The sequence below is a fragment of the Meleagris gallopavo genome, chromosome 12 (assembly GCF_905368555.1).
Source record: "Meleagris gallopavo chromosome 12, MGAL_WU_HG_1.1, whole genome shotgun sequence".
Lineage (NCBI taxonomy): Eukaryota > Metazoa > Chordata > Aves > Galliformes > Phasianidae > Meleagris > Meleagris gallopavo.
The window spans coordinates 5,929,490-5,954,418 of NC_139415.1; the positions used below are offsets into that span (position 1 = coordinate 5,929,490).

The 24,929-nt window shown below is 36.7% G+C and overlaps 1 protein-coding gene across 4 annotated transcripts in view; it reads left to right on the forward strand.

Annotated features, from left to right (window-relative positions):
• THSD4 (thrombospondin type 1 domain containing 4) overlaps positions 1–24,929 on the forward strand; it is a 275,436-nt gene that overhangs the window by 242,727 nt on the left and 7,780 nt on the right. For all 4 annotated transcript variants that reach the window (XM_085233984.1, XM_085233985.1, XM_085233986.1 and 1 more), the window contains exons 9-17: positions 2,175–2,350; positions 5,178–5,274; positions 6,173–6,415; positions 7,063–7,192; positions 8,827–9,031; positions 10,105–10,278; positions 19,886–20,059; positions 22,488–22,667; positions 24,778–24,922. In XM_085233984.1, coding sequence (XP_085090110.1) covers positions 2,175–2,350; positions 5,178–5,274; positions 6,173–6,415; positions 7,063–7,192; positions 8,827–9,031; positions 10,105–10,278; positions 19,886–20,059; positions 22,488–22,667; positions 24,778–24,922 — 1,524 coding nt within the window. The remainder of the gene's footprint in view (positions 1–2,174; positions 2,351–5,177; positions 5,275–6,172; positions 6,416–7,062; positions 7,193–8,826; positions 9,032–10,104; positions 10,279–19,885; positions 20,060–22,487; positions 22,668–24,777; positions 24,923–24,929) is intronic.

Here is a 24,929-nt window from a genome sequence, read left to right on the forward strand (position 1 = left end):
ATCTAGAGCTATGAAACAATACTTTCTTTAAACTCTAGATAGAAGGCAATGCAATAATATGAAGTTTTAAATTCATTTATCAATTTCAAATCCTTTTCTGTTCAGTTACTACCTGGCTTCCCTTTGAACAAAAAGCAAATTTGATCTTACTTTTCCTGTACAAACTAGGATATAATTACAAATTGACTTATACTGCAGATTGCACACGTTCTTCTCACGTAGTTTGTTTCTCCATCTTGAAAAAGTAGGTTGCTGTGTCCTTAGCATTCCTAGAGATACGACTATCAGTCATATCAGTCAGTTTAGTACAGGGAGGATTAATAAAGCTCATATAATTGCAGTTAGGAGTAGATTGATATTATCAGTGTTTCATATCTCATTTTCTACATAAGAAGATCTTCAACAAGCTGAATTCAAATTACAGGCATAACTGAAGATTCCAATTGGCTGATGCTTGAAGACTGATTAAGTCTCCCACTTAGTCTAATGAATCGTTACTTTTCATTATCAAATAACAATAAGGTTTTACAAAAGGCCTACATACATGATTGTATCTAAGCGCATTTTATAATATTTTTTAAAAACACAATGAAGTTTTCTTCTATAAATAATTTCATTGAGATTAAACAAATTGCAAACAGTAGGTTAGTCAGCATCAAGTATTCCCATAGGGGAAAAAGTCTTCAAACCTTTTGGCTTACCAAACAAGGACTCTGAAAGTGTTGCATTTTATCTATTTCTCACAGTTGTGACAGGACAAAAAGATGCTATCTTTGATGTGGCCAGGTCCTCAACTCTAAAGTTTTATAAAGTGAAAGCTAGTACATTGAATTTGAATTAAATACACAGTGTGCAGCAAAATTATTAGTAAATTTCATTGTCTGTTCTAAGTCTGCATTTGAGAACAATTTGTTTTATAGTGAAATTGAAAATTTGCTGAGTAGAGCCTTTGGGGAAAAGGATCATATCTTTCCTTCATACTTAAACAGCATCTGACGTGGCTTCAGCCTAGACATACTATATTTTAAGAGCTGCAGAAATTTAATGTTGTATGAAGTTATGCATGTGCATGTGGCAAGAGTTTAAGTAGGGACTTACAATTATAGCCACATAGATAAAAGAAGCATAAACAAGAGGGAGCAGAGGCACCTAATAATCAGCGTGTTCTCCGTGATCACAAAGGACATGCACTGCACAGTTGGTTCACACTTCAGTAGTTAACGGGACCTTACAGGAAAGGTGATGAAAGATTGTAGTGGTGTAGCACAAGGGGTAATTGGTTTCATGTTGAAAGCGGTTAGATGTAGATTAGTAATTAGAATTTTTTTGCCACAAAGGTGCTGAGGTGCTGGAAGTGGTTGCCCAAAGTGGGTACTCCTTAGCCGAGTTGGCTGGGGCTTTGGGCTAATGTGACCTAGTGGGAGATGTCCCTGCTTTTGGCAGCAGGATTGGGGATTGTACAAAATGATCTTTAAAAGTCCCTTCCAACCCATTCTGTGATTCTATGATTGAATCCATATTTATACTTCCTTACCTATTATCTGATTAACAAGTCACTTTCCCATCTGCAAGATTTTCACGTAGCTCATCATTCCACGTCGTTCTGGAGATAAGGGCTCTGCAGATGTTCTGGCAAAGATAATATTCTGAAAAGGAAGTGTAGTCAAATGGCTTCATGAAGACTAATGGGAATATTTGTCAGCCTAGGATTTTCATGTGTCCATAAACTAACTGATTGTTTGATTCTTCTGCATTGTGTAACGTAGTGGATTTCTGTATCTGCTTCTGTATTTTGTTGTACCTTGTTCATAAAATATTTGGTTCAACAGAAAGGAAGGTGAGAAAAACCACTTTCTTGGCATCTATGTGCAGAATGCATGCCACTGGCTGGCTGAGAGACTTGTACGGCATCCTATGAAAAATTGTTGGAAAACATTTCCAAGCTGCCTAATTTTTCTGTCTGTCATATGAGCATTCAGGCAAAGTTTTCTAAGCTTGCCTTTTCTTGCACGACTGTTAATGTAACTGTTCTTTTCAGCTATCATACAGTTTGTCCCCAAGATCAGGGAATACGTGGCAGTGTAAAATACGTTTGGGAATCTGATAGGATTCCAGTACATGAAGGTGATTTCTTCTGATCAGTGTCCTTGTGTCTCTCTCCCTATCCTGCACAGCCTTGCGGAGTCGATCAGGGCGGTCCATCATCAATGGAAACTGGGCAATTGATCGACCTGGAAGATACGAAGGTGGTGGGACGATGTTCACTTATAAGCGCCCAAATGAAATATCCAGCACTGCAGGAGAGTCCTTTTTAGCTGATGGTCCAACAAACGAAGTCCTCGATGTCTATGTAAGTTTCTTGTAAGATAATCTTTCTAAGGAAAAAAAAAATGGTTTGGTGTTTACATGCAACACTTTAACTGCATTCAATACCAACAGTTGTTACTGTTTTGTTTTTTATTCTTGCAACAGAATTTTGAATATTTTACTATCTCTTTCACATAATGCTCTGAGCTGAGGTTTAAGTTTTTATTGCTATCTGGTTGATGCCTAATACATAATGATCCAGGAAGAAATGGATCAGGAAATGGATTAAGGAGATATTTTCAAATAAGTATCACAAAACAACTTCAGTTTAAGTATAAAATATCTTAATGTTTAAATTTATACTTGGTGTATTTTTTTTCGTTTACAGTGAATATAATAAAGCTGGCATGATGGACACAGCTTTATTAGTTTTGCTTAGTGTCTACTACTGTGGATTGTCAAATCTAATTTGACTGGACTGTTATCTGAGAGTTTTCTTGTAGATATGAGGAATATTAGAATTCATTATAAGCTGACAGCATAGGATCTTCTTGTCTTTCCATATTTATCTTCCCACACTGTATTGGAAGAGAGATAGCTAAAAGAAATCCAAGGGTCAGAATACATAGCTCTTTTACGAGTTTGAAATATGTAGTCACACAGATACAATGTCTTCCTTCAGTCTTTGTCCTGCATGTAATTGTTTTCATCTGTAGTCTACATTTTTACTTTGTGTAGAAAAATGAAAAGATTTGCAGATCGGAGCTCCAAATGGATTGTTGTTCCTATTTGCTGAAACCATGCAGTCTTTCTTCCTTTCTCAATAAAATAAAATAAGGAAAAACGCTAAGTTACAACAGGTTTCATTAGCAAGATGGTAAGAAGAGCTTTACAAGTGTGAGGTGTGCATTGCTTCAAAGACTTTGGTCCACTATCTCAAAAGCAACGGTGCTGTATAATTCCATCCTTCTTATGGGAAAGCTATTACAAATATTCGTAGGGACTTCATCAGTTGAGCTCACTGTAATGTGCCTGTAAGCTGTTGTAGAAGTGTGGTGGAAAAACCATGGAAACAATTGGGAAGCTGATCCTGGAACCATCTTCAGAAGAGGGTCCTGATGCAGGAAGGTGAGGGGTACTTGGCAGCCAACTCCTCAGTGCTCAGTTTTCTCAGCACAAAAGACAAAGAAGGTGTATTTTTAAATAACAAAGTAATGTTGGAAGGGCCAACCCTTACAGAAAATACTCCAGATAATGTATCATCAAACGGCTTAAAGTAGATGATCTCTAAGGGACATGGTTTACAGAATGATTTAGCTATTATACTTGGCAAGTGAAAAGTAATTCTAGGATGAGGAAAAAGAAAGGTCTGTGTCCTTAGTTGGTGTTAATTGAAATTATTGAAATTATTGAAAGCCTGAAGCATAAATCTACTGTAGGTCATATAGCCAGTGGCATAGCATGATTCCTTGCCTTTTGGCTCATGGTTTGTTAGGACCAGAGAACTACTGCAAGCTCTGGGGTTTCATTTATTTATTTCTTTTTAAACAGATTTTAAGTTAAAGTGTACTTTGGACCTTCTACCTCTCAGAGAATTTAGGACTTTTAAAGCAGTAGAAGCAGTTCTGAAGTAATCAAAGCTAAGTGAGTGAAGTTAGCAGCTGATGACATCTGTGCATTTCTTCCCACACTGTATTGGAAGAGAGCTAGCTAAAAGAAATCCAAGGGTCAGAATACACAGCCTCTTTTACGAGTTTGAAATATGTAGTCGCACAGATACAGTGTCTTCCTTCAGTCTTTGTCCTGCATGTAATTGTTTTCATCTGTAGTCTACATTTTTACTTTGTATAGAAAAATGAAAAGATTTGCAGATGGGAGTATGCGTATGTATGGTATGGGTGTTCTGAGTCTCTCAGCAGCAAAGCCAGTCGGGAACTAGAGTATTCTGCTACCAGTTTTTAAAACTTTCTTAAAGTCATATCTTCTTAAGCTTTATTATGCCTGTCTCCTTAGGTAAGCACACAAGAACTGCCTTTGAGGTGTGCTCATGTCAACATGCATGGGGCTGTTCAGCAGCCTTCTGAAAACAGTTGCATTTGTTTAAAGTTCCCACATGTGTTCATAAGGAACACTTGAAAGAGTTGTTATGGCTTGCTGTAAAGCAGTGAGCAGGGACTCTGTCTGCAAGTACATTACATCTTCATTCAGTTGCAAATGACCATGGAAGGATGCAGGAAAGATGCCTCTCCAGTCACCCTGACAAGTATGGGGGCCTTTATAATCTGTTCACTTAAGCTTTGTTGAGTAATGCATATGATGAGAGTAGTGCACCATTAGTAACTTAGCTAGCTGGTAATTGAGATACCACTGAGTGGTGTAGGGGTGGCTGCATGATGATCAAACAAACTGTTTGATTTGCATGTGTTCTGTTTGGGTATATATCTGATAAACCTTTAAAAAGGCAGCTTGATCTGTAGATCGGAGACTGTGGCACTTGTTTTTCTCTGCTTTGTTTCTTCCTTGCTCATATTTCCAGAGGCATCTGCCAAGCTCCCCCTGTCAGTGTTTTGGTGACCACAGGACTGTCCAGGCCAGGGTGGGTCCTGCCTACTGCAGCTGCCCTCAGCTACAGCCTGTCAGACCTGTGGTTTTTATGGAAGGTTTAGAGAAACAGTTTATCTGCCATCACAAGCTATCTCAGTTTGCAAACAGTCACCTTATTTTTTCACTTTTAAACACGATCATTAAGCATTATTTCTGTAATGACCAATGATAGATAATGTTACACAGTTGATCAGTTGAAGTACATTTTTCAGCATTAGTAATATAATGATTGGAAAAAGTGAATAAATGGCTGCTTTTCTTTTTAGATGATACATCAGCAGCCTAACCCAGGTATACATTATGAGTATATCATTCCAGGAGACAATGTCATCAGTCCTCAGTTGCTTGCTCACAGGAGGCCAGGTAAAACGCCAGTATTTCCTATTATTAAGCACATTCTATTACCTGATAAACTAATGGAGAAATCTGTACCATTAAGTTCAGTGTAAACAATTTGTGAAAGGCCCAGGATTTCACCCTTCTCATTGAAATAGAAGTCTGCATAGATTTGTTAACTTAAGTGAATTTCTGCTGACCTGAGTTGCTGGGAATCTCATCATACATTTCTATTTTCAGCAATAGTTTTGTTCTTAAGACGTTAACTATGGCTTTACTTGAGCTGGATTGTTGTAGCTGTGTCTCAGAAATTGGATTGTACCTGATTTTTCTTTTCAGAGTTTGAGCTAATTTAACATAATTCTTCTCATTTTCACTTTCTTCTCCCGACCAGAGAGGATGAGAGAGAAAACTGGTACCTCTCCAAGCTAGAATTTGGGCAGATTATGCTCTTGATTCTGTGCTGTGGAGAGGTGCTGTGTGTATCAATAGGAAGTTTCTGAAGGACAGTACGACCAAACTCACTTGTAAATTTTCTACTTTTCCTGTTCATGCCTTGACAAATTTCTAAGTTTTTATGCAGTCTGTTCGTAATGAAGGACAGCTGTACTGTGATGTGAGGAGGCACAGAATATAGAGTATGTTACAAAAAATGCTTTGGAAAATGTTGACAGGGTGCATTAATTCTACAGTGTGATTGGAGAGTCTTCTGTTCTTAAAGTGTTTGCTGGCTAAAACTTGGCTGTTTTAGTTTTAAACAACACAGTCTTCATAGACCAATATTAGGAAGTCTCTGCATAGGAAATAAAAGCTGCTTTCATGTTTAATGATACTCCAGTGTACTGATTATTAGTGGATGAAAACAGACTAGTTGCACGTGAGGTTCATTATGTTCCTTTGTTTTCAATATGCTTTCCATCATCAGGGGAGCCCTTGAATGGTCAATTAGAAATGCCTGAAAGTACAAATCACAATGAGGAGAATTTGCATAGGGAGACAGACACTATCACTGGACAGTCAGTTGGAACTTTCCCAGTTATTCAGCCAGGAAGATTTCCTTCTCATCAGCCAGAAAACCAGGTGCCTGCTGTGCAGCTATCAAGACAAAACCGAGAATACAACTGGAAACAGATTGGAAAAACTGAGTGTACCACTACATGTGGGAAAGGTAAGTGCTTCATATAGCATTCACAGAAAATAGATACAGCAGAATTCTGGTATTGGAGAGGAGAAACGTGGAATATTACGAAGTGCACTTCAATAGAAAAATTTAAAAAACTGAAGTACAAAGTATATAAATTAAAAGAGAATGCAGCATTTGCTTCTGGAGCTGAATATTTCAGGATTTTTTATCAGGCTGCTCTTTTATACCGTTGATACACAGCAGCTTTCCGCAACGCTCTTTGTCATTCCTTATACTTCAGTTTGGCTTCTCCAGCTTTTGTCTGATACACCCTTCTTGCTTTCTGTATCTTTGTCAACAGTTTTCTGATCTTTACAGGACAATTTTGCAGGGCTTCCATCAAATCTTTACCTCCTTGAATGTTACTGGAACAGAAATGAGATGTTTTCTCAGCTTTCCCTACAATGCTGTGCTGTACTTTCTATGTACTAAGCACTTCACTGCTTACACTGTAATATTAAGTATAGCTTTCATGTACATTTGGAAGTTTTGGACAAAAACTTAGTGTGAATTTCCTCTTGTTATGCTGTGCTTGTTATGCTTTTCCTTTCTGCATCTGTTTTGGATTCTATTGCAATAAAAAGCTTCTATTGCAGACTGTTTTGCCATGTATCATTTAATTTTCATTTCAGGATCCCAGTACCCAATTTTCCACTGTGTCAACAGAGTCACACATGAGGAAGTTCCTGAGAATTATTGTGACAGCAGCACCAAACCTATTCCAGAAGAGGAAGCCTGCAACATTTTCCCATGTCCAGCTTTGTAAGATACTGTGGTTTAAGTCAAGTGAAATAATCCAGTGTCATTGCAGTTTTGCAGAACATCTGGAGTAGGAAACGAGTTTGAACTTCTAAGCACTGTGCACTTAACATTATGAAGTGCAGAGTATATTTTTTCTTTAGTGATTTATCTTCATCCATTTTCACTGTAGCAGTAGCATTCAGAGGAGTCAAAAGGGAAATTGTCACCAAGTGAGCCCAGTAATTTCTCAGTTTTGTGTGGTTATTCAGGCATACACACTACATCTATGGTCTCTTTATGGGAATCTTTTTCATACCAAGTGACAGCCTTCTGCAAATATTTGTCTAAAGAAGAGGCTCTGTAGGTTACATCACCTCATGTGGGATCGGTGGGATGCAGTACCTGCCTGTTCATTGCATGGTGTTGTATTTAAAGCTGAGATTTACCTGGTAGAACTCACAACAGCCCCCTCATAAACATGACCTCTCTTCTGGAATTCAATAGTTCTTCAGCTCAGCTCAAAGTCTGGATTTAAAAGTGATAACTATTGCTTCTAGAGCTCCCAATATCACAGGCTCAGGTGTGACTGTTCTGGAGCAATTTACTTGGAGATTTTTTCTATCGCAAAGCATTTTTCTCAACTTTTTCTTTTTGACAACTCATTAATTCCTTTTTTCTTCTTATTTCATTTTTTTTAGAGATCAATATCAAGAATATAAAGAGATGTGTAAATATTATTTTAAAATAGTATTTGTTTGTAATTTTTTAATATCAGAATATAAATACTAGAAAGAGCACAGATTTCACTCATTCTCCACAGGAGTTCCAAAATAAAATGTTTGAACTATTCAGATATTTCCCTTCCTTATGTGTTATGCCTGAAACTAAAATTGAACAGGAAAAATGTAATGCTTATACAAAAAGATTAAAGAAATGCAGTGAAATCTATGTTGTAATTAGAAAAAAGTATCTAGGGATTTTTTCTTCTCTCCCTGGAGATGTTTGAGGCCAGGTTGGATGGGGCCCTGGGCAGCCTGCTCTAGTATTAAATGTGGAGGTTGGTGGAGGGGTGGTTGGAGATTCATGCATGTGGAGGAGTGGTTGGAGATTCATGATCATTGAGGTTCCTTCCAACCCAGGCCATTCTGTCATGCTGTGATTCTATATTCAGTGATCATTTGCCATTTCAGTTTTACTGTTGAATTAATGCCTACATGGAATAAGTAATTTTTGTAAGCCTTTGCTGAACTGAGTTCAGAAAAAAAAACAACCAAAAACGCAATATGATTTAAATTTTTAGAATGTATCATTAAGGCAGAAATATATATTATAGATTCTTTAAAACTAAAAAACATACAACAAAACAACACAACTATTAGTGACTTAATGTTTGTAATATGCTTTGAAACCGTGCATTGTGCAATCTAAACACGTGCTTATTAGTACCATCCAATACAGCTAGATTGATTGTAGGATATAATGTTATCTTCGTAAGTGATTGTTTTGCATGCAAAGTTTTAAGTATCATTTCAATTAGAATCATGTCCTTAGCGTGCTATTGAGATTAGCGTTAGATTAATCTTGTGAATCTTAACTGAAAAAGCTACTCTCTTTTTTTTTTTTTTTTTCCCATTCCTTTTTTCCCTTTCCTTTAGTTGGGACATAGGGGAGTGGTCTGAGTGCAGTAAAACATGCGGCCTTGGCATGCAGCATCGACAGATCTTATGTAGGCAAATATATGCCAACCGTACCTTGACAGTTCAGCAGTACCGCTGCCATCACCTGGAGAAACCAGAGACCACCAGCACTTGCCAGCTGAAGATCTGCAGTGAATGGCAGATTAGGACAGAGTGGACTTCAGTAAGTATGACTGATTAGTTTGGGGCATAAAACCTCAGAAAAGAATAAGTATTTTCTCAAACGTATCAGCAATTAAAAATTAAATTTGATTTTCTTTAAAGCAAGGAAGCAGAATGTGAATAGCCCCAGAAATAAGGAAATATTAGTTCAGAAATAACCTGCATGATTGTGACAATTAAGGTTTTCAAAAGGTGAAGAAGAGTGGTTGTGTAGAACAAAACACACAGTTATCTATGTACAGAAGCACTTAAGCTTTCTGAACAATGATTACTTTTTAAAAATACTCTATGAAATGAAGTTCAAAGAAGGCTAGTAAGTTTGTCTGTGGTGAAGAACTGATGGTTTTTCTTAGCATATGGAGTTTAGTTAGAGGACTGATTTAACCTTATGTATGTGTTAAGTATAGAGACAGTCAGTAACTGTAATTGGTTTGAGACTATGCTGAGGTTCTCAGATAAACATGAATAATACAATTTTGAGCTTTAATTTCTTTGTAGTTTACAGAGTTTCTGGCCACATGACAACCATCCTCAATACTTCTATGGCCATTGTAGGGAGGGGAAGTATTCTGATGTATTAGGTGTAATGATAAACAAATCTCTTTCAGTTAGACATGAAACAAAGCAAAAAGCTTTTATAGAGCTGCTGAGTTGTGTGGATAGATAGACCATGAAAAATTCCAGCTGGTTGAAGAAAAGAGGGCAGAAGGCCTTACCTTTTAACAGGGATTCAAAATATGTTTTTCTTTTCAGTTCTCTACCTTTGTATCTGTATATAGACCAAGATCAAAATTTTGCAGAGTACATCAATGTGTTATTCAAATGTCAGCCGTTCATTTTGATTAGATACAGCAAGGCTCATTGGAGATAGGATTTGATTTTATGTTTTTCAAATATATCTACATAGTATGCAGTAGAATGCTCAGACTGAAAATATGATTTTAAAACTACTAACTCGTTTTTATTTCCCATTTCTAAATCTGTTTCTCTGAGTATGTTATTATTAGTAAATGAGCTATGTATGATGTGATAGATCTTGTATAGAGTCCTGATGCAAACTACTGTCTGTTACAGTGTTCAGTACCTTGTGGAGTGGGGCAGAGGACTCGAGATGTGAAATGTGTCAGCAACCTTGGAGACATTGTTGATGATGAGGAATGTAACATGAAGCTGCGGCCAAATGATATTGAAAACTGTGACATGGGACCTTGTGCTAAGAGCTGGTTTCTTACAGAATGGAGCGACAGAGTAAGGCTTCTCATTGTTGTTATGTACTGCAAAATTTTCTAAAACAACTTAGATGCATCAAAATTTAAAAAAATATAAATGTATCTACCATAGAAGAAGTGAACGTATTTTCTATGTTTGTCTTTGATCTGTAGAACAGGCAAGAACATACAAAAAACAAGGATCTCAAGGGTACTGTGAGTTTGTGTTAGATACAAAAATGCATAGATTGTGGGTATGTGGCTGAACATCTGGATTTAGCATTGATCTGTGTCTGAGCTTCCCAAACTACTGAGTGAGTTGAGATTTATTGTTCTGCCTTGCTTAGCCCCAAGTCTTAAGCTTCAGATCTTAGGAGTTTCCCTACTGTTTCTATAAGTGATGGAGGTTTGAGGTCTGATGTCTGGCTTTAAGTTGAAATCATAAAACAATTTTCCTATAGCTTTTAAAAGAGGAGAGCAACTTCACAAACTCAGGAAAGATTGAACTGAGACTTCCTCTATTTCGTGAATATAGATATTTTTTAATTCCGGTGAGTCTGACTGTGCATGAAAACAATACAGAGTATGGTGATGTACCTTGTTTCATGTCTAGGTTCCAAGAAGTTGTTCACCGTTGGTACTCATGCTTTCATTAAAAGGCTGATGAACTAAAGCTGGGACAAAATCGGTATTTTGGTCTTTCTCACGCATGACTGCATATCAGATTTCATCTATCCACAAGCCAAGTTTTCACTCTCTATGAAATCCTGATTATATCTCCCTTTTCTTTGACTGATCGTTTTGGCAGGCAAATAATTTCACTTATAGAAACATAAAGATTTCTTAACTTCACAGATTCATTATTTATATCATTTTAGTAGAATCTCCAAAAACCAGGATAATATAAAAATCTGGGCACTCAAAAGATCTGCATCACCTTTCAGGTGTAGAGAAGGGTGAGGAACTTCACAAATTATAACAATGTTAGAAACCCTGATCAAGTTTTGCTAAAATTAGAGACCTGCAAAACTTTCAACCTCCAGACAACTCAAATACATTTTATTTGAGTTAAATTACATTTTAAAAGATCTATTCTTCCATAGCAATGGCAGAAAGTTATCAATTGAATTACAGGTATATTAGTAGAAATGGAAAAGATTTTATTGTTGAGTAAATGACTTATGGCGGAGAGGAGGGAAAATATTTGCAGCTACCATGATCAGCTAATACAGTTCTACCATGTGAAGCACACACATTCCAATGAAGTTTCTAGAATCCGTTTTTTCTTTGTTATCCTACACTGACATTTTGTATGCTGCAGAATTAAAAGTACTTTCTGTAGCTGCAAGTTGGGACTGCAGAATGTTACTATGCTTATTTGTATGTATTAAATGAGACATAGAAGTGAAGTAAGTAATGTAGACAATTTTTTTACCAGAGTTTTTTCTTACAACAAATGTCTTAGGGTCAAAGAGTAAATAATGGATTTTTTACCTTCTCAGATTTTATAAGTGAACAAATTAATTACTTCCAAATGCTTGCTACTGTTGCTGGCAATATTCACCATCGTTTCTGCCAGCAATTCGTTTGGAGTTTGATTCAAAAAGAAGAATGGAAAAAACAGCTCATTTCAAGAGGAAAAAAAAAAAAAGAAAAAATTAAAACTGGAATGTGCAGAATCACACATGTCGTGGAGTAAAAATGGGCGTTCCCGGTTGCATGGGCTTTGTATGTGTAATCTCCCCCAAAAATTCTTTAAAAAATACTTCAAGCCAAGCCACATTTCAGCAGTAAGCATAGATCAGTGATGGGCAGCACACAAATGGTTCAGATAAGCAGCCGAAAGTTCAGATGGTTAAAGAAACCTTGTTCAAACCTGTTGAGTCTGCAAAACTGTGGTGGAAATGTCACAAGAACAGACCTTCATTGTGAGATTTATTACATGCTTACTTCAAGACCCAGATGTAAATACCACAGAACAGTCTCTCCCATTGTGTTTTGACATTATGGCTGTGGCTAGAAATAAGAGGTAAAAGAATCTATCTTAACTTTTGAGAACACAAACTTTAAAATGGTTGAGCTTAAACTTGATTACAGTCATAAGAGAAGGCCTGATCCGTACTTTTCTGATCCTGCTTTGCAAACACTTAGTGTCTACTGGTGCATATGCAGCAAGTAGAGCAGAGGTGGGTTAAGTACATGCACAGTATGGATCAAAGTTGCCTGTACAGAATTATGCAATGAATGGAGTATTTCGGTAGAGATTTGGTTAATTATCGAAGCATCAAGAAAAGCAGTATATTAACATAAAAATGACGCTGTGCTTTACTGCTGGTGTTTTAAATTTCACAATTTGATAACTGAAAGCTGTTTATCCTTAAAAAACAAACTGTTGTATGAGGGCTGCTCCAAAGGTAATGTCTCCTGTTTTATTTTGCTGGCTCATTATGGCAGATGTGGATGTTGGTAGTCTGCCAATAGAGGGTGAACCTTCCTGCAGATATTCTGTGACACTTTGCCGTGTGACAGATGACAGCAGAGGGGCAACCTGACAAAATGGTGTCTGACATGGAAATGTGAATGATGCAAAGGGGTGGAATTGAATTCCTTCATGCAGAAAAAAATGCAACCATTGACATTCACTGACATTTGCTGAATGTTGGTGGAGACTAAGCAGTGGATGTTAGGCAGTAGAAGATGCATTTCAGCAGTGATGACAGTGACAGTGGGGCATCTCCACTGGTAAAAGTTTTTGTGAACATGGCATGCAGGCTGTTGTTCATCACTGGCAAAAATGCATAGCTAATGGTGGTGACTATGTTGAAAAAGAGTGTTTTGTAGCTGACAATTTTCTCTATCAAGTAGTGTTCTTGTGCTTTTTGTATTAGTTCTACTCTCCATGGGAATAAATAGGATACTTAATTTCAGAACAAATGACATATTTGCTATAAATTTCAAGTTCTTTTATTTGTCCTTAAAGTAGTTGTAAATACCATATCCTCATATTTCCCAGGATCTATTTGAAACAGATTTTTTTACTCGTTTCATTGGGAAAGAAAGAGTATAGGTTAAAAATCTCTAGCAAGAGTCATCTGGCTTTGTACGTGCCCATATGTAGTACATTTATGTGTACATTATTTCTGTATCTTCAGTATAAATGAAGAGGATTGACTTAAGCTTCATGGCTTCGTCTTCTACATCATCTTTAAATCTATTTACCTGTAGGCAACCTAGGCAAACCTTCAGGATGTACTTAAATGCATTTATGGAAGGATGGCTTCCTGTGTCATGATTCTTTTAGGATGGAATACTGAATTAAAACTGCAGAGATCCACCAAACTGCATGCTTTAATCAGCAGAGTAATGCCAGTGAACCTTACTGAACTCAGCAACAAAACTAGATTGACTGGAGTTGATGAGATTGTTGCAAACATTTCACATGACTGATTGTTTGACAGCTCTAATTTCTGGAATGATTACTTCTCCTATGGCTCAGAAGCAGAAAACTGCATTCTTCTGATTTACAGCAGTGGGAGATTCATCAGTGTTTTCTGCCAACTATCTGCAGCATTCTCTTCTTGCATTTTTATTCATTTCTCATTGCTGTCTCCTCTGTTCCTTTGTTTGTCATATTAGATTTACAGCATTCTTAGAAAAAAAGCCGAAGTACAGACAATTCTTACATGTTAATGAGATTCTGAGGCCAAAATAAACTATAAAGGAGAAAGAAAATGTTACTCATCAGGAATCAAAATCGAGAATGATCAAACACATGCTCTGCATTTCAGTTTATTTTAAAGGAGTAACTGCAATGCTTCCAGTATACTACAGAACACTTCTGTATGTCTTTCATTAGAGAATTACAATGTGCTTTGTAAAAATTGGTGCTTTATTCCTCACACACCCACAGTGTTGCTTAACTGGTGAAGGTGGGCATGTTGACCGGTCAAAGGTGGAACCACTGAAGCGTATTGCAGCTCACACTCTTCTTTCACAGTTTTTTATTAAAATCTGTATAGCTCAAGTAAAATCTCCTAGATCCTGAAAAGATAAAGGCAAAGAGACCACCATGGAGCTTGAGCAAGTGTTTTGCTATGTTTTATTATTGCTGTTTCCAATTTAAACTGAAAACAAAACTAAATATCACTTTCTGTGGATTTCATATGGAAATCATATGAAAGCAGAAGTTCCCTATGCATAAATTTGTGACTAACCTCATGATTTGCAGAATGAAATGCATAGCCAGGAGAGTTTTGAAGGAGACATCGATAGAAGTGTGGCCAAAACCTACAAAGAATGTTTTTTCTTCTCCTCAGCTGATCTCTCTTTGACAAAATTCATTTGCTTTAGACTTTCTAAACTACTTCTAACTGCCAAAAACAAACTGCTTTTCTTAAAGGTAGATAAGAGAGATCTGGTGAATGTGCAGTGCTGTCATATATTTGGTTTTAAAGGAAAGATGGACAGCTTAATACTGGAAATTATGCAGAGATTAGAATTATAGTAAGGCAGGCTAGTATTTAATCACACAACAATGACATTATTTACAAAGATACCTGGTGTTCGCAAAAATACTAAAAATACTTCTAATATTTGTATAACCTGCTGTTTCATGTCTCCCAGAAATCAAACTAAATCAAAATCATGTATGAAGGCACTGCTGTTTCCAAGCTCAAATATTTTAAAATCTATTGTTCTATTATTTCCTACCACTATTATGCCTATCACTGGATCTCTGTCTATTTACCTGCCAAGAGCCCCCTATAAGCCTTCATCTTGTTTTGGGAGATCTAACACATGGAAGGGACAGCCTTTTACTTCACTGACCATTATTTTCTCCTTGCTGCCTTACTGGCCTCATTCAAGCAAATTGATGTCATCCTCCAGAGCCCAAAACTGACAGCCTTCTTCACTTTTTACCTGTAGCCCACTTTGAATGTGTTTGAATATATCTGAATGAATGTGCTCTCTTTCTTGTATCCTATTGGAATTTAGGTTTGCCCATATACTCAACAATACTAACTTTACTGGTGCTCCAGTGTGGAAGTAGAAATCAACTCCAAAAGCCTTCTCAGCAGGATTAATTATTCAAGCCCAACTCTGCAGTGACATATGTAACCTGTTTCTGGACTTTGAATTTTGATTGCTTTCCATAACTCATTAACTTTGTGCATAGATGCGCTCTGTAGGGTTTTAGATAAATAGATAAAAAACCTTCTGCTTTATCCAGTTTGGTAACCTGAAGTGAAACATGATGTGAAAGTCACCACAGCAGGGGCCTTGCCAGCTGGGGCCACAGCATCCCAGTTTGGTGGCCAGAGCAGCCAGGTGCATTGGAGAGTTCAAAAGAGAGAAGATCATGGTGATGAGGCAGGTCCAAGCTCAAGCTGAGAAATTAATCCAAGTTAGGTCCAGTGACAGTAACCAGAGTCAGACATAGACCAGAGATTGCTAGGCAGGTCCATAGTGATGAGACAGGGTTAAGATCAAGCTGGGAAGCAATTCCAAGGGTGAAGGGTCAGTGAAGCCCATGGCAAAGCTGTGGCTGAAGACGGACACATTGGAATAGAGCTCAATGGGAGTCCCTGGGCCCATGAGCTGGGGGTGTAGGTGGAGACCATGAGTAAGGCTTGTAAGGGCCAATCAGCCCTACAGGTGCTCTGAGACATCCTCATCGCTTCAAAGGCTGGTGCTATTTATTCTGAGCTGGAATACTTCAGACTTCATTAGTAATATGTAAGTAGCAACAGTGTTAGCAACCACTTAAAAGGAAAATAGCAGTGCATATGTAGAAGCAATCATGATCCCGCTGAAGGGAGTATCTAAGCATATTTCTAAACTTCTGTTACCTTGGAAGGATAGTCTGCTGGACTAAACACAGGATGAGCCAGCGTCTACTATATATGTTGATGCACTCTGAAGGGAAATCATTTAAGTAACACTATCTTAAAGTTTGGCAGTACATAAGGATACTTTAGACACAACCCCCCTTTTTTTTTTTTTTTTTTTTTTTTTTAAGAAATCAAGACTGTTCTCAACAATGTTAATGTTCTTTACGTCCCATGTCTTGGAACTGTGGCTGAAACTGAGCTTCTGAAATCATGGCTCTTAGATTTGTACCGATAAACCAGACCTTACAAAATCACTCTAAAAACTCTTATCTGAGAGAATAATGACACCAGCCTTTTCAGAAAGCAAATAATGCTAAGATGTTTCATAAATTGGTCTTCAATTTCATTTTTTGCAGTAGTGTAACATTGATAGTATAATGCATTTTAAATACTGTATTACAAGGAAGGTGCAGTAGGCAAATCCTGCCCGAACTGGGAAACGCTTTTCAGGAACAAAATTGGCTATAACTGGTCAGAAGAACTCTGGAGTTGGATGGTAGGTTTGTTTCTGCTTCTTCCCCATGAGTTGTACTTGTCCTAGTGGAGGGCAATGAGCAGTAGTGCATTAGTGAAAGGGAACTGGCTTAGTTTCAAGGCTTTTACTTGCTCTGCCATTCCCTGTGGAAGGGACAAAATTTCAGGCTTCCACTTACAGTTTTTCAAGTTAACAGCAACTAGCCTCATGTTCTTGGTCTGATGTCAAAATTGTTTTCTGGCAGCTGTCAGAACATTGATATCTTTTTTATTCTTTATTCTTTTCTTTTAATGGGGATGGAAAGCTTCTAAAACTGCATTGATGAAGGAAGGACAACCAGGAAGACAGGAAATGACAGACTCCTTAAAATTAGGGAGGGTGTTCCACAGGCTAATGTTTCTGAAGGAATTTCTGCCAATTAAAACAAGAAACTGAAACAAAATATCTTTAATAATATGATCAGAAAAGAGAAGTTGCAGATCATGAAAACTCTTCTCAGGTTTTGTAACAAAACATGCCATACACTTTCAGGCTATGGCAGTCACTGTGTATTAATGTGACAAATCAATGGCACAGAATTGAAGGTAGTGGGTGTGTCAATTGCAAAAACTAAAGGGAGAGGATTTATTATCCAAACACACCCTACTAAATTCCTTGAACTTTGGAAATTATGTCTTTCACAGGGAAGATTTTTATTGGAAGGAAGAAAAAAAAAGGGGGGTGGGGGAATGGGTAGAAACCTTAACTCTGAAACATTCAGGTTTAAGTTTGCTGTATAAATCCTCTGAGGGTAGCTAACCTGTAGTAAAATCTTACAGTTGAGGGTGGGGCAATCCAATGCCTTCTCATTTGGAATTTCCTTTGATATGTAAGCCCAGTTAATACATAATCATTTAAAACATAATACTGTGGGGATTTTCTGGATTAATTTATTGACTAAACTTATTCTCAGCTCTGTTTTGTTTGCAAAGCAGAAAAATTAGATTGTCAAATGGAAATTACTCTAGAAATAAGAAAGGTATTTGCAGAGTAGATGCATACTTCTCTGTGCATAATGTATTTGAAAAACTTCCCTGGGATAAAATATGAACAGGCAGAAAGCTTATTTCAGTACAGTGGGTTTGAAAGGCAGCCATTTATGAGGCTCAGTTAATCAGTTTACCTAGGAGTGGAACATTTTGAAATAGGTTTAGTTTAGGTTTAGTTTACATAAAGGAGAAAATGTTCAGTGCTAGCACAATGTACATCATTGCAGTATTTCCAAAACGCTGTCAATTTACCTTGGAAAGACCTCCTCAGTCATCAAGTTTGGTTTGCTGAGGAGTTGAGTCTATTTTACTCTGTATGAAAATGGAAAATTTTGTTGTGCCCCACCAACGAGAAATATGAGGTTCATTATGTTACTTATAGGAATCATTTAAGAGATGCTCATTTATTTGATTTTGCAGATGCAGGAAGAAGTCGTTCCAAACTATGAGCAGTTTTTTCCTACTCTGATGGAGTACATCAGCATATCTCCAAATTCTGAATTTCTAGTAATTTTCTAGTTATTCCAGAATTGTAGATTACTAAAAAAGTACTTGTAAGAAGTTTAATTACTTTTTAAAGCTTTCTAGGGATTCCATTTCAGCAAGACTTTGTCCTTGTGTTTGAATGTCTTGTCAAAGAAACTGACTTGGTGACAGGAGACACTTTACTGTACTGACTTGGTGACGGGTGACACTTTACTGTATCTATTGAATAAATATAACATGACTACATATTTCAGACAAACAACCAGTATTAACTGGTGTTAGTGATTAAAGATTGCTTTGCAGCCAATTGTACATTGAATCCCTGGTGTCTCTGAGAAGTGGGAAATAGCTGCATTGGTCGGTCTGCTTATTGGTAGCAGCATCTGCTGTTCTGTACTTGAACTACTGGATGTGAAGCCAGTGGGAGCCAACTCAGTTCTGTGTCTCATTGCCAGTCCTTAGAATTATTCTTACTTTTATTAAAAAAAAAAAAAAAAAATAGAGCAACACTGATTCACAAAGAATGTTCTGTTCATTGTGAAAGTAATGCATAGCTTCTCCTAACTACTTATTTTGTATCTTAAGAGTAATATCTGACACATCAATCAAACGCATGTTTTTTCCCATATTTTACTCTGCATACTTTATTGTGATTTTCTTTGCACATATAATTGCTTGTAATTATTTAGACTCAATTATGTACACACCTTTTAGCAAGCTGCATGTATTTTGTCTTTATTTTCATGGTCTAGAGATAAAATATCAAATGCATTTTCCTGGGCATTACTCTATTCTTGAAGTGCCAACAGTTTGATGCTGCCCAGAACAGTGGATTATCAGAGTCTTTCCTGCTGATGTTGGTGAATAACCAGGTTATAGGGGCGTAGAGAGTCCTGATAAATGGAGTTTGTTGTGCATGATTTATGAATTGTATACATGCTATCCCAAAATGTGTGACATACAAATCTGCATATCATTGCTACTTAATAAAAACTTACAAAATTTAGCAGTGAAAATTTGGGAATGGTGAATATTAGTTATTGGGATTCATATTAACAGCATGCGATAACGAATTTAAATAAACTTTTTGTTCACTTCTTCTGCTAAGACTATACTTAATAACTTACAATTAAAACATGTTAGGTAACAAATAGTGACCACTAGCATTATTTACAGAGGGCTTACCTCAGTCTTTGGAAACTGCTTGTCACAGAAGTTTACATTTTCTTGTGCTGTGCTCTTGTGCTCTATCAACAAGCAATGTGGAAAAGTTCCAGAATGGGCAATGCTGTCTTTTTTTTCCCAATGTCAACAGCACTTATTCAGAGTCTTCCTCACCTTGTCCCTTTTTATCAGTGTAAGAGTTCTCCTGGCTGACAGCTTGAATGGTCAGAGGAGAAACTCACGGAACTGCTTCCTGAAAAGCTGCTTCTCAGATGCATTAATTGATAGGAAAAAAGTGTGTAAAATTAAAATTCAAAATATTAACAGACAGGAAGATGGAAGGAAAACTAAGAATATTTTTTAAAAGCTACAAAAAAATATTCTTTTTTCTTCAAGTTCTTTCATTTGTAATTGTAAAGGACGGATACTAGATGTCCTGTACTAAAAGGTATAAAACTGTAAGATGATTTGCTGCAATCGAATTACAAGTAAAAGTAATTGATTTTTCATTAATTCATTTTCCATGGGTGTTGTTCCTTCTCATTTCACTGTGCACTCTGGAAAATGTACTACTGACTACTTGTTATGTCTTCTCCTCCTCAGTGCTCTGCAGAATGTGGTGATGGGATCCGCACACGTTCAGTGGTTTGTATGACCAATCATGTCAGCAGTTTGCCTCTGGAAGGCTGTGGCAATAACAGACCCTCTGAAACAACTCCCTGTAATAATGGGCCCTGTGCTGGTAAAGTGGAGTGGTTTGCTGGGAGCTGGTCACAGGTAAGCTTTACATTTAACACATCTTTGTGCTTTCTGCAGGCATTTTAACAACAGGAAGATGTGTGCCCTAAGATATTTCTACATCTCTGTGGAATGCTTGGATATCTTTTTTCTGTTTTTTTTTTCCTGAAGTAATGTTCTCTGCTTTTCTTCACCTGCTTTTTTGTTCTTGGTTTTGTTTTTTTTTTTTTTTTTTTTTTTACTTCGATGAAAATAAGACTGTCTTCTTTTCCTCCTTACCTTAATTTTTTTCTTCTACTGACCCAGCATAGTTATGAAATGAGATGTCAGAAAGCTGTTAAGTTAGATCCTTTGTAATCATGTATATCTAGGGGATGGATATAGACAATAGCCAAAAGAGGCAAAATAGTCAATAGCAGTGACTAAAATTGACTTCTGTTTTGCTGTGCTGAAGAAAAGAACAAGATCTGGTTAGTGGCTAGTATTGTGATGTTCCTTTTTCAAGGTAAATAGTTTCCTTGATCTACACGTCAAAATTCTTTCTCATTCTTACTAAACATTTCTGCTGTCAGAATCAAAGGAATTTCAGAAGCTGACAGCTGGTGCCCAGGCACTGATGTCCCTTTGTGTAGGCTCTCCGAGCTACATGATGGCTGGCACCTACATTTCTTCAAGTTCTTAGGGAAAAATCTCTTGGCTATGCTGTTAACTCACTGCATTTCAGATTCCAGTTGGTAAGGAGTTGGAAATTAAACTGGTACAGCTGAGATGGACATTTACATGCAAATGCTTCCAAGTGTAAGTGATAATTATTTGTGTTGTAGAACAATAATTATAACTTCAGATATAAAACATCCAATTTTTATAACATAAAATCTGAGCCTTGTTACTTACACTGCTCCATGCAGGTGAATAGGAACATTGTACCCATTTGTGTTATCACTGAGAGAAGTGTGCAATTCGGTCATTCTAACTCTCTCCATTCTGATCTGAATAAGGAAGTTTCTTTCCTTCACGATTTCCTGTTCTCTTAAGTTTAATTCACCTTCTTTGTTTGTATGAGATGGCATTATGTTTGATGCATAGCAATGGAACAATGTGTTTGTTTTATAGTATGTGAAAGAAGTGTCTGACAATGTCTGTTCTACCAGCAAATCCTGACTTTAAATACTGTAATGAAAGCAGGCAGTCAGTAGACCAGAGCAGGGAGCACTGGTGGATGGTGTTCTGCAATGTGCTTCATTAGAGCCAAGAATTTTAAGACGCTGTTGGAAGAGCCATTAAAAGAGAGTAGTGACGGATATGTTCAGTGTTAAGAGAAAGTGTGGTTACATTATTTTGTATAGAATTCATTTAGGTGCATTCATTTTCATTCATCTCGCATTTTGGACAGTATAACAAATTCCACTCAGTATGTATATATATAAAAACAGCATTTACTTGTTTAAGCCTAGAATAAGCCTTTGAAAATCATATCCCTTTATGCAACATAGAAACTCAGAATTGGAACCAACACTACAACACACAATCACTTGCAAACATGAAAAGCACAGTCTGGCAGATCAAGGCATTTTCTTTAAGCCAGGAAATGTGGGGATGTGTAAAGCTCCAGAACAGTGCTCTAACTTTGGAACCTCAAAGACAGGTTCAGTGCATGCAATCCTGCTTCAGCCAGAAGCTGTAACACTGTTTATGAAGAAAGCAAGTTATGCTTCTCTTTTTATTAGAAAGATTCACATCCATTTCTATTTGTAGTTACAGGTAAAATGAAACTTCCACACTTCTCCAAATGCACAATTTGTAGTCATATCTCTTATTCTTCTCAACAATAATTAGATACGCATTTTCAGTCTTCTGTAGCACTTGGAACAATTGCTAACAGTACAGTTTTAGCCCCTGTAACCATTTTTAAGATTTAAAGTTAAATATATAATACCTAAAACTCATAATCCATTTTCACTTGATTAATTAAGTCATTACTATATCCAGTAGCATTTTCTTGTGACTAGTTCCTAACTGTGACTGCTGGGTACTGTGGCAGTGCTATATACAAATAATAACAACCCAAGGGTTATCTGGGTTACTGTTTTGGGTCTCAGTGATAAAATCCCTATGGTAGGTACTTATGAAATACTTTACCCTTTTGCTTTTGCCTTAAGTCATACATATACCAGAAATTGAAGGAAAGATATAGTTAAATTAATTTTACTTAGGAAAGAACCTATTAAAAAAAGGTGATGAGTTTTGAATGATGGTGACTAAGTATGTAATAAAAAATAGGGAGTAAGCAGTGGTTTATTAAGTTTTCCTGGTGAATATTAATTTTAAGTATGTGTGTGTGTGTGCATGTGTGTGTATTCTTTTATTTAAGGAACAGGTGATGTGGACAAACACATTACTTCAGCAGTGAGATGAAGGACATAGTAGAATAACAAATCCCACTACTTTTTTGTTCTCTGATACACAGTGCTCTACTGAATGTGGTGGTGGAACTCAACAGAGGGAAATCATTTGTGTCAGGAAAACTGAGGGCAATTTTGATGTTTTGAACCCCTATGAATGCTCATATTTGGAAAGACCTCCCAGCCAGCAATCCTGCTACCTCAAACCCTGTGGATCTAAATGGTTTCATACAGAATGGAGCACAGTAAGTCTGCCATGCTTTTCTATGGCTTCTTTTGTTTGATGTAAGTGTACTTACTCATGATTCAGCGGAACTTATGCTTCAGTTTGAGTTCCCAGTGTGAGGAACCTAGGGAAAATTCCTCATCCAAGTGAAACAAGATTGTCTTTTTTTTCCCACTTTCAGTAAATGCTCAACTAATAGACAGTTCTAATGGCAGCTCTGGAAAGCAGAGAAGAAGGTAGAATGATTTTAACAAAATAAATCTGATGAAGGAAATCCTAATCTTTCTTCTTTGTTTTGCAGATGTGTATAGATGTTTGTTTCAAAGTAAAGGTGCAAATTACTCTCATGATAAAGATATTTGGGTTTAAGTGTCTCATTTCATGTTACTGTAAATTATTTTAATTCTTTACTGTTAGTTTAGATTACATAATTTTAATTAGAAAATTCATTTTCAAGTATGAACCTGTAAGTGTGTAACCACAAGAGATCCAGACATGGGCATCCACAGCACACAGCAGATAAATTCTTTCTGAAAGGTACAGAAGAAAGAAGCTGTTGAAACTAAAAATCTATTAGAAACTTAGAGAACCCTAGTCATTGTTTAAGTCCCTATTCCTAAGAAGTATCTTAAAGTTATGAAAGCTGTAAGCCTTTGTGACCATCTCCTTATTGTACAAATACAGATGGTATCTGAGGGTTTCTAAGATCATACTCTATGCATTTTTCTGTTGTCCTTTTCACACTGTTATCTAGAAGGTATGTGATGTTTCTTACTGTTAAAACCAAAGAGGAAGGATTAGAGATCAGTTGTGATCAGAATAGGTGTTTCAGAGCTTCCTGTACGAAAACTGTCCAGTTCTTATCTAAAGCAGACATTTTATTTGATCTAGAATATATGGCATGATCTCTTCAGTCATGGAGAGTTAGTGGCTGGCTAATGCAGAATGCTGGGTTTTATATATGTTATGTTGTACGTAACCTCTAGATTCTATCTTGGTTCCATTTTAGGTACTTTAAGATCTCTACAAATTGCAATTGAAGTTGTGGGTTTTTTTGCTGCTGTTGTTTGAGATAGGATAATTACAATATTCTATATAGGCATATAACGAGTAATCACATAAAAAACTGAATGTATTCCTTTACTTTTGCAGAAGGGCTGGTTCTTTCCAAATTTCAGAAGAGCTGTGTGTCAAGTTCAGAGAACCTTTTAAGACTGTACTATTGGGAATATTTCAGCTTGCTATAATACCTGATTTTATGTTAGTGATAAGTTGTTTTTGCAATGTTAGGGAAAAATAACAAACAAAAAACCTATGGTAAAAAACTCAGAAAAAATTCTGATTGCTTTGGGGCTATTAAAGTTTCAATAATTATAAATGACCCAGGTTTAATTAAGCTTGTGAGCATTTAGGTCTTACTGGACAGTGAGCCAAATCCTCACTCAGACAAAATTCTTAAAGTCAACAGGGGATTTGCTTCAATGATAATTTGTGTATTAATTGACTTTGGAAATACCAGGACTGGCAATTACAAAAGACTTTGGCTTTGAAACAGATTTTGAAGGAATGCAGAAATATTTTCTTTAGAAATTAAAAGAAACCTATAATGCTTAGTAAATCATTGTGCTGAAAGAATTGGAAAATAAGCAAGCACTGGAGAAACAGCAATTAAAATGATTCCTGACTGTATATAATGGAGGCAAAAGGGCAGTGAAGGCAAGTGCAGTCAAGTAGTTCAGCACAGGAAGTTGTTGAAGTAAGGAATATGAACCTTGTGGAAGGAATAGATTTGGGAGCTATATATACATAAGCAGAGAGAATAAGTCTAATTAGAGAAACAGGAAGCTAACAAATTCAGAAAGGGAAACATTCTTGTGTGCTTTCAGTTGCAGAATCTAGCATGATTATTTGTTCAGTTGCTCCCCCAGTATAGACAAGAACGTGTTTGAACTTTAAAGGAAATTGCACCTCTATGTTAAGGATTTTATAGTTAGAAACCAAAAAACTGCAGAAGTGGAGAAGTTGAAAAAAGGCTATGATATCCATGGATGTGCCTTTCAGGTTCCCATTTTTGTCTCTATATTAGCAAAATCTCGTACAGCCTTTGTGAACATCGTTTTTTGTTGCAGTGTTCCAAGTCCTGTGAAGGAGGATTTAGAGTTCGAGAGGTACGATGTCTATCAGATGACATGACAACCAGTACTCATTGTGATCCACAACTTAAACCTGAAGAAAAAGAGCCATGTAACACACAGGACTGTATCCCTGAAATAGGTAAAGT